Source organism: Cyclospora cayetanensis, unplaced genomic scaffold (genome assembly GCF_002999335.1).
Source record: "Cyclospora cayetanensis isolate NF1_C8 unplaced genomic scaffold, CcayRef3 CcayRef3_contig_154, whole genome shotgun sequence".
In the NCBI taxonomy this organism is placed as follows: domain Eukaryota; phylum Apicomplexa; class Conoidasida; order Eucoccidiorida; family Eimeriidae; genus Cyclospora; species Cyclospora cayetanensis.
Window position 1 is genome coordinate 75,395 of NW_020312097.1, and position 12,341 is coordinate 87,735.

General features: G+C 55.4%; 1 protein-coding gene and 1 non-coding gene across 2 annotated transcripts; both read left to right on the plus strand.

Annotated features, from left to right (window-relative positions):
• Nucleotides 1-3,876: 3,876 nt before the first annotated feature.
• On the plus strand, nucleotides 3,877-3,949 carry Trnae-cuc. Its single transcript has one exon. It is a non-coding gene; the product is annotated as a tRNA-Glu (tRNA).
• An 892-nt stretch (nucleotides 3,950-4,841) lies between these two features.
• On the plus strand, nucleotides 4,842-7,448 carry LOC34618157. Its single transcript, XM_026336926.1, has 3 exons — nucleotides 4,842-5,697; nucleotides 5,928-6,027; nucleotides 6,350-7,448. The coding sequence occupies exons 1-3, from the start codon at nucleotides 4,842-4,844 to the stop codon at nucleotides 7,446-7,448; spliced, it is 2,055 nt and encodes a 684-aa protein (XP_026192711.1).
• The last annotated feature ends 4,893 nt before the right edge of the window (nucleotides 7,449-12,341 follow it).

The window sequence follows — 12,341 nt, forward strand, 5'->3', positions numbered from 1 at the left end:
TGCTTCTGCTGCCTGCTGCGCTGCTAGAGCCTGGTGGATTTGCTCCTCTTCTTGCTCTTCTGCCCGAAACACGTGCACGATGTATTCCGTCTCAGTCTGGAAGGCCACTCCAAGCGGTGACTCCCGCTGCGAGGCGCTGCTGCCTTCTCCTCTGCCGCTGCCTTCTCCTCTGCTGCTGCCAACACATGGCAGAGAGGACTGCCTTGCAAGTTCGGAAGAACGGCCAGCTACGGCTGCCTTTGCGGCGACACTTTTTTCTCGCATCTGCTGCCGAGGCTCGGAAGTCTGCGGTAGGCGCGGCAGAGGACTGCGAAGCCATACGGCTCCTGGTGCTTCTGCTGCCTCTGCAGTCAGACATACAGAGGCTGAGAAGGAGGAGACAGGAGGCGCTGCTGCGCGTGCTGGAAAGGCAGCAGAAGAAGCAGGAGGGGGGGGGCAGAACGCAGGCAGGAATGCCTTCCGGTGCGAATCGGAGAGCAAGGAAGTCTGTGCACTGTCTGCTACCTCCCCGAAGGAGCTGCTGCGAACGTCGCTGCTTGCCCACAAGTTTCTCAAGGCATCTTGCACGATCTTACGCTTGAAAGGGCTGAGTTTGGTGGCTCCTCGACTAAAGGCCTCTTCTCTTTGCGCCGCGGCTGGGGGAGGCTCGCTCTTCGGGCAGACGTTTCCAAAGACTTCTCTCGAGGCTGCAGAACGTCGGCGAGAAAGCTCTGCAGCAGCCGCTCGCGGCAAAGGGCGCTGCGGCGAGCTCCTCCTCCTGGCTACAGGCGCAAGAAAGAGGGCTGCAGCTCCAACAGGCACTGCACTGAGCAGCGCAGAGAACAGCAGAAGCACTTTCAACGCGGCGGCGTCCAAGTCTCGTTGCAGGGGGGCGGGAGAAGGATCGCCAGTTCCTGAGCCGCCGGCTCCGCTGCTGCCCGCCTGCAAGTAGCTAGCCACGCCTTCCGCAGCTAGCGGCATGAGCCGTCCGACGAGTTTCGCCAGCGTCGCGCCGCACACGACGGCTGCCATGGCTGCCGCTGTCCAGTGGGGGAAGGCGAAGGCTGCAATGGCGCGCTGAAGGATCACAACAACCCCACCACCCAGGCCTGCAGCCGCTGTAGCGACTGCGGCAGCAAGGAGGCTGCCTTGCGAGAGAGCTGCTGCAAGGGAAAGCTGGGAAAGCCAAGCTGCCCCCGCCACAATGCAGAGGACAGAAGGCGCAGTCGAAGGAGCGCGGAAGAGAGCTGCGGCTAGAGGGGCAGCTGCGAAGCTGCCTGCGTCAAGACACCCCAGCAAGGTGCCATGCAGTCGCTGGCTGTACGCCAGCGTTTCGCGCTGCTCGAGGAGCAGCTGCGCAGCCGCGAAGGCGTGTCGAAAGAAATGAGGACCTGCCCCCGCAACGGACAAGAGGAAAAGAGCCATCCAGGCAGTGGAGGGAGGCTTCCCGCGGTCGGATTCACGGCTCTCATCCTCAGGATCCGAAGGCATCCGCAAGTGAGCGCTGTCTGCAGAAGCGAGGCTGCCGCAGTGGCTTCCCGCGCTCCGGCTCCGACTGCCGCTACAGCGCCGCGTGCATGCAGCGAAGTCTCTGCATGCGCGGCGGCTCTCCAGACAGCCGTGCCGCCCCTGCCTGCCGCGCTGGCTGCTGGAGGCACCGCTGTCGAAGCATCGCGGATCCGCCGTCAAACACAAATTCTGATCCTCAGAGCTGCGCCTCCTCCTCCCGCCAAGAAGAAAACCAAGGAAGTCGCGCCTGCAGCTGTGAGACTTCGAGGAGGACGTAGTCAGTGCTGCTGGGATATCCTTGAGAAGCAGGTAGGGGCAGGCAGGCTCAGTGCGCGTGTCTTCCATGACGATGCATTCTCGGCACCCGCACCAGCAATGCAGCATCAAATCCTCGTTAACCCCCCGTGCTGCTCGCTCGCGCGAAAGAAGCCGCTGTCGCAGTGTAGCAGCCAGACGGGCCGTCTTCTCCTATGAAACCTTGCTGGGGTGGCGGCGCACTGCAGGCGCAAAGAGAGCAAGGAACAAGAGGCAAACGTTTCTGCTTTCGACACGACCCCATGTACAGCCCCTCGAATGGCGGCTAAGTATGCTGCCACGCGGCAGCCAAACAACGTTCGACCTGCGCAGGCGCCTGCTCCTCGCGGTGTATGTACACCTCCTCCTTGCAAGTGCTGGCGCCGCAAGGTGCAGCAAGATGCTGCAAGATGCAGCGATGAAACACCGCTACCACTCCCCCAAGTGAACAAAGACTTGGAAAGACGCCGACTGAGCACCGAATGTCCATACACTCTGCTCTCCCAGCACCAGCAGAAGCAGCAGCAACTGCAACCGCGACAGATATCCAATGATCGAAGCCTGGGGCAGGCAGCAAGGGGATCGCTCTTGCTTACTCCTGTAAAAAACTTAATGAAAGAAACGTCAAAAGAGCAGGTATCCGGAAGTATAGCAATTTCCGTATCTAACGGAGTCCACGAAGCCACCTGAGGGGGCCCCTAGCCGAGGGGGCCCTTTGGACACCCGCAGGGGCGGGTTTTGTAGACCGTACATGCAGCACGCTGCTTAAGCCACAGGCACAGTTGCTAGACCTATTTATCTGTACATGATTCGCTTTAAATGCGGTTAATGGGTGGAATCGCGCGAATTCAAGTCCGCCTCTCTCTTTGCACAACCTGGCTGGCCTTCCGAGGAAACCGAGACCAAGATTTTGACGTACATATCTCCACACATAATTATTGAACTGCAGAATCCAGGTGCTACTGCTTGCCTATTTTCGCCTAGAGTCTGAGCACTACCGGTACGCACACTTTTTGCTTGGGACGCCTTTTCCCTACTGCATCCAGGGGGCAGGCGCCCTTACCAGGCCCTCTTAGTTTGGTCTTGGCGAAGTTTCTTGCAGGGGATTCCTCCTACGCGCACTTATGTCACGCAACGCTGTGCTCAAGCTCCCGCTATGAGTCAATCGTAATTCCATGCATAGGTCACTGTTACGGTCCCCGCCACCAGTAGCGTTTGCAATGGAGCTAAGTGTAACTACGAAAGGCACGCTAACCTGACCGAGCTTTGAGCGCAAATACGGTATCTCTCCTCTCCTCAGGCGTAGGACCCTATGGCCTCTCTCGATTCACGGGTATGAGAGGCCGCTTAATTCGGAGTCAGGTTTTAGCCATCTTTTGAATTCGCAATTCTGGACAGTGGCGGGCTAGTCTCAAGGCCCCCTACAGCCGTTTCACTTGGAACGTTGAGCTGGCTAACCCTCGTCTTTACACTAAACCTCAACGTGCACGATTTGCGAGCCATAACAAAAATTGAACAGATCCGCTTCGGCTTGTGTGAATCAGTAGGGACTGGCCAACCCCAATAGCCGATATACAAGAACTACTGCTACTTGTTAGGTCACCAACAGTCTCAGTAGAGACTGGCCGTCGTGCAAAGTAGCACCGACATGGTGATTCAGAAAAGGAAACTGAGTTCGATTCTGAAAAGTCCGGAAGGATTCGTAGCACAAAGAGTTGAGAGCGTCTGGACGGCATTGAGATCCTGTATGTTAAAACTACCATAAACAGCCAGTGCGAAAGATCAAAGGAGCGAGGGGTAACCAAAGAGTTCCGTTAGCTTCCCTTCTCGCATGCATGAATCCTTACTCCAAAGCACTCGATCCAGCGTTAGGGATTTCATGCACCGTCTTGCGATACTACGCTTCCTGCACTATGCATTGCTTCTATGGATTGCTACTCAAAGTTGGGGGGTGTCTTTCCAATCAGGGAGTTCCGCGATCATTTTCTGCTCTGCAACGCAGTCCGTTTGGAGCTCACTCCACGCTGCAAAATACAGCGTAACGTACATATCCCCTCAAAGGGTTTACGTGCACTGTAAATACATTGTCCCCTATCCGTTGTAGTCTAGGTGGTTAGGATACGCGGCTCTCACCCGCGCGACCCGGGTTCAAGTCCCGGCAGCGGAATTTCGTGTTTTCTCCTCTCTTTTCCTGCCAGATGAGCCGTAATTGGATATAGCCTATTGATGGGATAGTTTGGGTTTTACTCGCGTGTTTCTGCTTGCCTTCAACTCTTAGGAGAGTTAGCGTACAATGGATCACGATGAGTCAAGTCACTTGCGTCATTACCGTTGTCGCGACCCTCGAGCAAGGGAGCCTGGTGCTGAGAAATACTTCTACAAACCCTCTTAATCTTTGAATTCAAAATCCGATTTACCCAGACACGGTTTGAGGCACGATGATCATGAGCAACCCGAGTGAAACACGAGACAGGGTAGGGGGCGCCGGCTGTACGTACAGTCCGGAAATGCAGTTTCCGGCGACGTCGGCGTCTAATAAACAAGAAAACGATGTGGTTCCCCCAGCCTACTACTGACGTGCTTTTAGCAAATGTAATGCCAGTAATACTGAAAAACGTAATATTCTTTTCACGGTGCATGTCTCCCCACGCGCATCCGATTGTGGCTCTTGATACTGCTCCTCGACCCAGGCCCATGCAGGGGAGTGCTTCTTCGACTCCTGCGGCGATTCGGACTTCGCTTTACGCCAATTAGTGTCTTTCTCTTTGCCGGCTGCATCAAGTAGGGCTTTGAGCAACCCTTACCCCATGTCTCTCGGTGGTAACCCCTCTCGTTTGTCTGTCGCTGCAGCAGTCGTCCCCTCAATGTCGGGTCGGTTTCCGGCCATCCCTCGCCCCCTGACGCCTTCCCCTTGCTTCCTGCAGCATTTGCTGCACGAATTCGTGTTGTCTGCGGGAAGGGACGGCAGTTCTGCTCTTCGCAGCTGGTCGGCCCCTCGCGCGCACCGAGCTGCATGGGGTGTACTTGCCAGCGCGCGGGAGTAGGGTGTAGGATTCAAGATGGTTGAAATCCGCATCGCCCATACGTCGTCTACAGTCGATGCTGCAAAGCCTCTCCAGCAGTTGCGAAACATCCCTCACGCGAAAAACGCATCGCGTCCGTTGCAGAAGTCTCTCCAGGGAGCTCTCCAGGGAGGCGTGTCGGGGTCACCTCCCCCGGAGTGCCTACCTCGCACCAGCAGCGCAGAGTGCATGGTTGACAAGTCTCTGGAGGCGGAAGGTTTGGGCAGCTGCTTCAGAAACCTCTCGGCAGACGTCAGCCACACCCGTCAGGGAGTGACGACAACAGCGACGGTACCGAGGGAGGCGTCCAGCCGACGAATTCACGACTGCCCATCTGCTCTAGGCAGCTGCAGCTGCAATCATAATCCTTCCGTGATGGATGCTGAGCCATGGGGTTTTCCAAAGCTGCCCCCTCCCGACGAAGCCGCGAAGGTGCTCCCCAGAGAAGTCGCCTTCGGATTCGTGACGTTCTTGTTTTGCGGCATTGCCTCTCTCGTGTGCTGGCAATCCCTTCTAGGGATGCTGCCTTATATAGAGCAGCACGCGTATGGTGGCGCGCCTTACGGCAATAGCGTCTTAGGCATCTACCAACTGGGGTGCATAGCAGTGCAAGTCGCCTTCATTCTCTTCATTGACGCCATGAAGCCGGGCATGCTTGTTGCAGCCATAGTTCTAGATGCTGCTCTCGCCCTCCTTCTGCCGCTCGTTCTCTCCAGGTGTACACACACCCTGAGCATTGCCCTTTTTCATTGCATTGCGCTCGGCTTTGGTGTCTGCGCTGGGGTTGTCTCGGGGGGAGCAATCGCTCTCGCATCCTCCGTTCCCTTTGGCTTTATCGGATCGTTCTCAATGGGTAAGCCTCTCAAGATGCTACTGCTGCTGTGTGCTCTGCTGCCGAAGGTGTGCGTAAAAAAAACTTTCTGCCACTAGCTGCCGCTTCCATCGGCCGTCAACTGTTGCGCTGCACACATGCACACATGCACACATGCATGCACACATGCATGCACACACGTCCTCTTCTTTCTGCTGCAAATTTTTCTTGCTGCAAATTTTTCTTGCTGCAAATTTTTCTTGCTGCAACAGGCCAAGGCGTCTGCGGCATTGTCGCCTTTGTGGTAAACCTCGTGGCTTCGCGTTACCTCTTCGACTTGGCGACTTCTGAAGGCGCAAAGTCTATGTTCTGGTCAGATTTTCGTCTACCCCGCCTTGTCGTAGCTAGAGCTAGCGGCTAGCTGGAGATAGAGCGAAACGCCAGGTGGACGCGACAGCGCCTGCGTGTGTGATCGCGTGCTTGTTGAATGCTGTGAAAGAGGGCTCAGACACACACGTGTAAACAAGCTAGCTGTGGAGCCAGGCATGGCAGAAAGTGTGGCAAACGCGTCGATTCGTTCGCCAGGAGCACTCGGCGTGAAGCCCCTCCAGACACGGCAGACAGCGCGCCTTCCCTTTTCCCGTGGATTTGGGGTGGGAGTATGTTGTTTTGTGTGCGTGTGTGTGACATGCAGGCTGGTATTTGGAGCGAGTGCAGCGGTGTCTGTCTTTTCTGCAGTGCTGCTGGTGGTTTCTCTGCGGCAGCCATGGGCTAGAAGAGGTCTGCAGCGATACTGGACGGCAAAGCGCAGGCGCGCAGCAGCAGCAGCAGCAGCTGCTGCTGCTGCAGCGGCTGCTGCAGCGGAAGAGGAGGCGCGGGAGACGCCTAGGGAGCGGCGCTGGGGTGTATGGTCGCTGACGTGTGCGTGCGGCTCGAGGGCGGGGGGGGCCCCTTCTTTGGGGGGCCCCCCCGCGGATGCGGAGACGCCGTGGCGGCGCTTTCTGAGGCGCTGGAGGGGTACGCATGCGGCAGCAGCTGAAGTTGCAGCTGCCGTGCATGCAGCGGGAGACGCGCGAACGCAGGCGCTTGTCGTCATTGGAGGCGAAGGCTGCACGGCGCGGGAAGGGGGCGGAAGTTGCGACGGAGCTTCTCGGGGAAGCTGCATGCACAGCAGCGGCAGCAGTTTGTGGCGGCTGTACCCCCCTCCAGACGCCCCTCTGGCGGAGCGCGCGCAGACGACAGAAGTCGACGAGAGCGTTCTCCCCTCGCGAGGCTGGCGGTGCATTCTGTCGGCTTGCTGGGTGTACTTGCTGTGTGTCTTCTTCACGTTCGTGGTTAGCTTGAATCTCTACCCGCGTGTGGGGCCGATGAGCTGGAATTACGGCGGCGGCTTCAGCGCTGCGAACGAGCAGTACATCATTTTGTTTGGTGTCTTTTGCGTCTTTGACTTCGTGGGGAAGGCGCTTCCGGATCTCGCGAGGCACTCCCGCCTGCAGTGGTTGCGGCTTTCGAAGCGCAGCCTCGTGAGCCTTGTTCTGAGCCGCGCGCTTCTTGGCGTTTTCTTCATCCTCGGCATGCTCTGCAGGAACCACCCCTTCCTGAACGCCTTCCCCTGGTATGTCTGCCTCGTGGGGGCGCTTGCACTCACCAGCGGCTGCTGCGCCACTGCCTCCATCTCGGGAGCTTGCAACTCCGTCACGCGCTTCGAGGAAAAGGAGATCGTCGGTCCGGCAGCCGTCCTCATGCTCCTCCTAGGCATTGCCTGCGGGGTGTACTCGGCGTATATCTACTGATTGAAGGCGTGCGCGAGTCGTCGTTGTCGTCCTCCTCTTCCTCCTCCTCTCCTGCAGATGGACCGTTTTGCTGGCTGGGAAATGCAGCCTCTTGCACCTGCCCACTCGCCAGTGTATTGTGTACCATCCAACTCTACACCCTACTTGTACAGCAACCAACACACAGAGACAGCCGTGCCACAGACGGACTGACTCGCCGACAGAAATGGCACCTCCAACTTCACTGCCTCACCTGCAACATCCTTCGTGGGGCCCCAAAGGATCTTCACACAGTGTACAGCAACACCCCTTGCAAGCACAACATAAAGCGGCTTTTCTTCTGAGCGCCTCCTCGCTACTCCCGAAGCGTCTAGTGCCGCCTCTCCTTTCCCTTTCACGGCGTCTCCTGCTAGCGCTCGCTCGCTGCCCCCTTCTTCTTCGTCTCCTGCGAACCCGCTGTCTCCAATTATTTGCTTGGCACCTCAGTCAACACACCGCACACGCACTGCCGATCAGGCAGCCGTTTCGAGGCTGCCCCGTAAAGCCGCTGCGCTGAAGAGACAGAGCAGCACCTGCAGCAGCAGCAGCGTCTGCAGCACCTGCTGCTGCTGCTGCATTTGATCTTTGCAATGCGGCAACCACCACCCCCCTTCACACCTCCAGCAGCAGTGGCATCTGCGAGTTTGCGCCGCTTGCTGCAGTGGCTCTAGAGGCTTTTTGCTGCTGTGTCTCCCTGTACACTCCGTGAGGTACTACCCCGTGTAAGCTCCTGCAAGATCTGCAGCAGCAGTAGCCGCAAGGGGGGGAAGAGACTTCTCTCAACGACGTTAAACGTTGGAGTGCGTGCCTGCTTTCCCCACTACAGCAGCTCGATCCTTGGCATCTTCCCCCACAGAATTCAAAAGCTACATGCATGCACGCACCATCTAGGACCTCCAGAGTGCCACACCTTGCTGCTTTTCGGTGGCTAGCTGCAGCCAGCTGCCACTGTGTAGCTATCCATGGCTAGTCCAACATTGCGGCTGGTTCTGGCGAGCCAGCCAGGGGCCCTTTTGGCTGGCGAAGCCACTATTTTTGCATCTGGCTACGTGGACTTTTTGAGGCAGGCTAGGTAGCCAGCCGCACGGAAACGGCTAGCTGGCCAGCTAGCGGGGGCGCTGTAGCCTTGTCATCCATCCCCTGTAGGGAGCCTCGCCATCCCTCGTAGTAGCTTGTCTGCCTGCATGCGCTGCAAGACTTCTGCTTTCTACGGTGATTGTGCATAGAAAAGATGGTCAAACTGAACCCTGCGTGTTGCGAAAGAGAGAGCCGCTAGGGAAGTCTGAAGAGAGCGGCAAGCCTGTCAAGGGTGGCTGGCTCAGAGACGCAACTAGAAGCACGCAGAACAGTCAATTGGCGAACGTACAAAGGGACAGACAAGAAACATGCCCCGGAAGCCATTAGTGACAAAACGATCTCGCGCGCTATCCGTTTCTGACAAGGATACTAAAATAGTGACATCGCCGCCGGTCCTAAAATGACACACCAATTAAGCTAATTAATCTACGAGTTCCCTTTACTTCTTTGAACCACCTCTTGACCCGTGGAGTGCCTCCATCCGCTACACTGTCACATAGCGCAGTAGTTGCAGCCACGCTACCTATTGAGGCGGCAAGAACCACGGCATAATATCCTTCGGCAATCTCATCGACCGTATGGAATAAAAGGCATACAAGCCGGAGTTCTATTGCGAGCTCTCAACAGCCTCTTTAAACACATGACACAAGTGTATCCAAGTTTCTACACAAGTTCTGCATGCTTCCTGCTGAAGACAGTGAGGCAAGAGAGGCGCAACAATTGCCTAGGCCGCGCACGCCCATGCGTAGGTAAAGGTCCGTGGGAGTTCAGTGTATAAATCTGAAAAAATAGGGAACACCTTGAATAGAGTCGGGGTAGAGATGCGCAGCAGGGGAGGGAGGAAATAGATGCACGTTTGGTGTCTCTAAAGCCTCCGCCTGAGAAGCTCCAAGATCCTATACCCTGTGATGCACAGTCCTGCATTGCCATAAAACAGCTAATTTTCATCAAAACCCCTTACTTTGAGCCAACCCTCGACCGTCTCGTTCCTCGGACCCTAAAGTCGAAAATAACGACGCGGCATTTCACATACTGAGAGCATAGGGAGAAGCTGCAGGGGAGGAAGCCGCCGTCGAAACGAGATTTGGAGAGGGAGGCGCATTGCATGTCATACAATGGCTTCTATGGGCCCTTTGCTTGGCTCCGCCATTTGTGAGAGCAGCCAACTTCCTCTTCTTCTGCCGTTCGATTGGACGCACAGCAAGCCGAGCTGCAGCGTCCACGGGGGCTTCTACGTAGAGGCCTCTCTGATGCTCTGCTGGAGTGAGAGGTGACTCTGGTGAGTGAGACTCCCGCTCTCTGTTTGCTACTTGCTGCCTGATGCGGCGTGCTTCCTTTTCGACGGAAAGAACATAAAAGTCTAGTTGATCGATCTCTCTATTCCAACTGAATATGCAACTTGTTTCCACAAGCGCATCTTGGGGTGTTCCCAGTGAGGCCTCTTCCCATGAAGAGACACCCAAGAGGTCCGAGTCAAAGGAGAGCGACTTTTGAAGACCATAGGCACAGGAGACCATCGCCAGACTCCTATGCGCCTGTGGGGAGTGGAAGCAATGCATTGTTGTGATTACCGCTCTGAGGCGCAGATGCTCTGAAAGCGGGGAGACGGAAGCTCAGGGAAAAATACTAGGGCAGCAAATAGGAAAGGCAAAAGCAACGCAGTAGAAACCACGAGGAAGCAATGTTCCGGTAAAGCACAGAGAGGCAGACAAGAAGAAAGGGAAAGAAGCCCATTCACGCGTCAGACCACCGATCCTCGCCTTGACTCGGCATACGAGCAGCAATGAATACGGGCTGACAGCGCTTCAACACGCGCAACAAAAGCGGTAGCTTAGAATGGGAATCGAAGGCAAATGGAGGAAAATTATCTACTTAGAGCTGGAGATAAGCGAACCGCAAGAGGAGACCCCTTCTCACACTGCCGCTCAACAAGGCGCGAGCGGTGTAGAGACACCTGAGCCATTAGAGGGCAGTGTTATAACTGTTGATGCCGCTCTCTCGAGTAGTTGTTCCTAATAAGTGCAATCGAAAGCTTAAGTCTTAATAATTTTTAGCTAATAGAAAGAGGAAGACAAAGAAAACGGCGTACTCTGGCACACGAAAATTGGCAGGAGTTCTCATATACCATACCGGGCAGCTGCAGCAGCTGAAGCAGCATGCTGTCTAGAAATGATTATTCCCCATTGTAACTTACTTAGATCTTCTCAATTAGTGCTTTTCCACGATTTTACTTGTTTGTTTGTCTTTGTCAGGGTCCTTTTTTGGGGGTTATAAAAATTGTTGAAGCCCCCCCTTCGTGTCGCATATACAGCCTGAGGCATTCAGCTTTTCTGCTTATGTCTGCTTCTCATCCATTTAGCACGCCAGACTCGATACAATTCTTCCGCGCCCAGTGCAAGCATATGTGAATTTCTTCAGGGTTTTTACTGGGGCCCATTTTATCGGGGTAAAACAAAAACACAGAGTCCCACCCTTCACCCCTCTTGTAACTCCACCAATAAACTCCTTTTCGTACCTTGCTTCCGTTCTTCGGTTGGATATTTATGCATACCTATCATATCCTCCGATTTCGCGCATCTCTTCAGTTGAGGTGCATACACACTGAAGGCCATCCCATGCTACTCTGGACACCTCTTCCCAGGCGGTCTTACGGCTCAGTCAACGGACCACAGTTAGCACACTACAGGCAACCAGGAAAATAGTGCATGATGCCAGATTCCCCGAAGTCTTTTGCTTCCTACTAAGCTGTTGTTCTTACAGGAAGCGAGCTCAACCGTGCATTCTGTGAGGTGGTCAGGCACTACAGGAGGCCCTAAGGGCGCTCCTTCTCGCGAACTATTCACACCCTGTTGCCTTGCAGCGTCCAGGAATGCCGGCTTTGGTGCCCTATGCAAAGCTTGCGCTTGTCGGTGTACTTGCCAGTCTAGCTTTTAGCTAGCCAGGCCCAAACTGCTATACAGGTGGCTAGCCACACACCTCTCAAGGCAGCTTTCTAGAATACCGTCTAGCCTCGGGCGCGAAGGCTGTTGTAGAGCCTGAGCTGAGAGCTACCACACCTGTTTCCGTGCGAGCATCGCAGGAGTTTCGTTGGCAATAGGTAGCAAAAAGGACGAATGGTCATTTACACTGGGATAAGCGTTTGAAGTACACGCACATGCGGGAGCCGAAAGCGCTTCTCACTATGAGCAAGGGGTTGGCTCACTTTCAAGTCAAGCGACAAGCTGGTCCGCCTGTACAGAGATGAGCAGGGGACTCCCTTTTTGCGGACTGTGCTGCCGCTGCTACGCCAAGCATTGCTGCTGTTGAGTTACAGAGGAAAAAATAATCACGCTTGTTGCTCTATATAAATAAGATATTCGTCGAGCCGGTTTATCACATCATTCCAGGTATGAATACAGCTCTGTGCTACATTAGCAACGCTAGCGGGTTCTGGCGTTGCCTCTGATGAGACCGCTGAGGGTACAGGGGGAGCAACATTCGCGAGTAGGAGTGCTCCACTCCCCCCATTTGCCTGATCTGCGTCGGCAAAATTCATTGCGTTGTTTCGCTTCCGTGGGACTTTGTTGGAAGCATATGTCGTTCAAGAAACTTGGAGTAAACGCTGATACAGCGAAGCGTTCTCTGCTCTAGCTACCCGCTGATGACGGCAATGTAGACGCACGCTGCGCTGCAAGACCAGTAAAGGGTGGACACACTCCTGGCCCCGAAAAAAGAAAGAGATGAAAAAAGGCTGCGTATGATGCTGAAATCCGAAAGCAGGGAGCGCGCTAATAGGATCGAAGAATGGGATTCAATGAG

Excerpts from the sequence above, each read along its gene's own strand:
- LOC34618157 (XM_026336926.1), top strand. The coding sequence starts at position 4,842 with ATGGTTGAAATCCGCATCGCCCATACGTCGTCTACAGTCGATGCTGCA. Across the intron at positions 5,698-5,927 it reads TATCGGATCGTTCTCAATGG|GCCAAGGCGTCTGCGGCATT; the intron begins GTAAGCCTCTCA and ends TTGCTGCAACAG. Across the intron at positions 6,028-6,349 it reads GGCGCAAAGTCTATGTTCTG|GCTGGTATTTGGAGCGAGTG; the intron begins GTCAGATTTTCG and ends TGTGACATGCAG.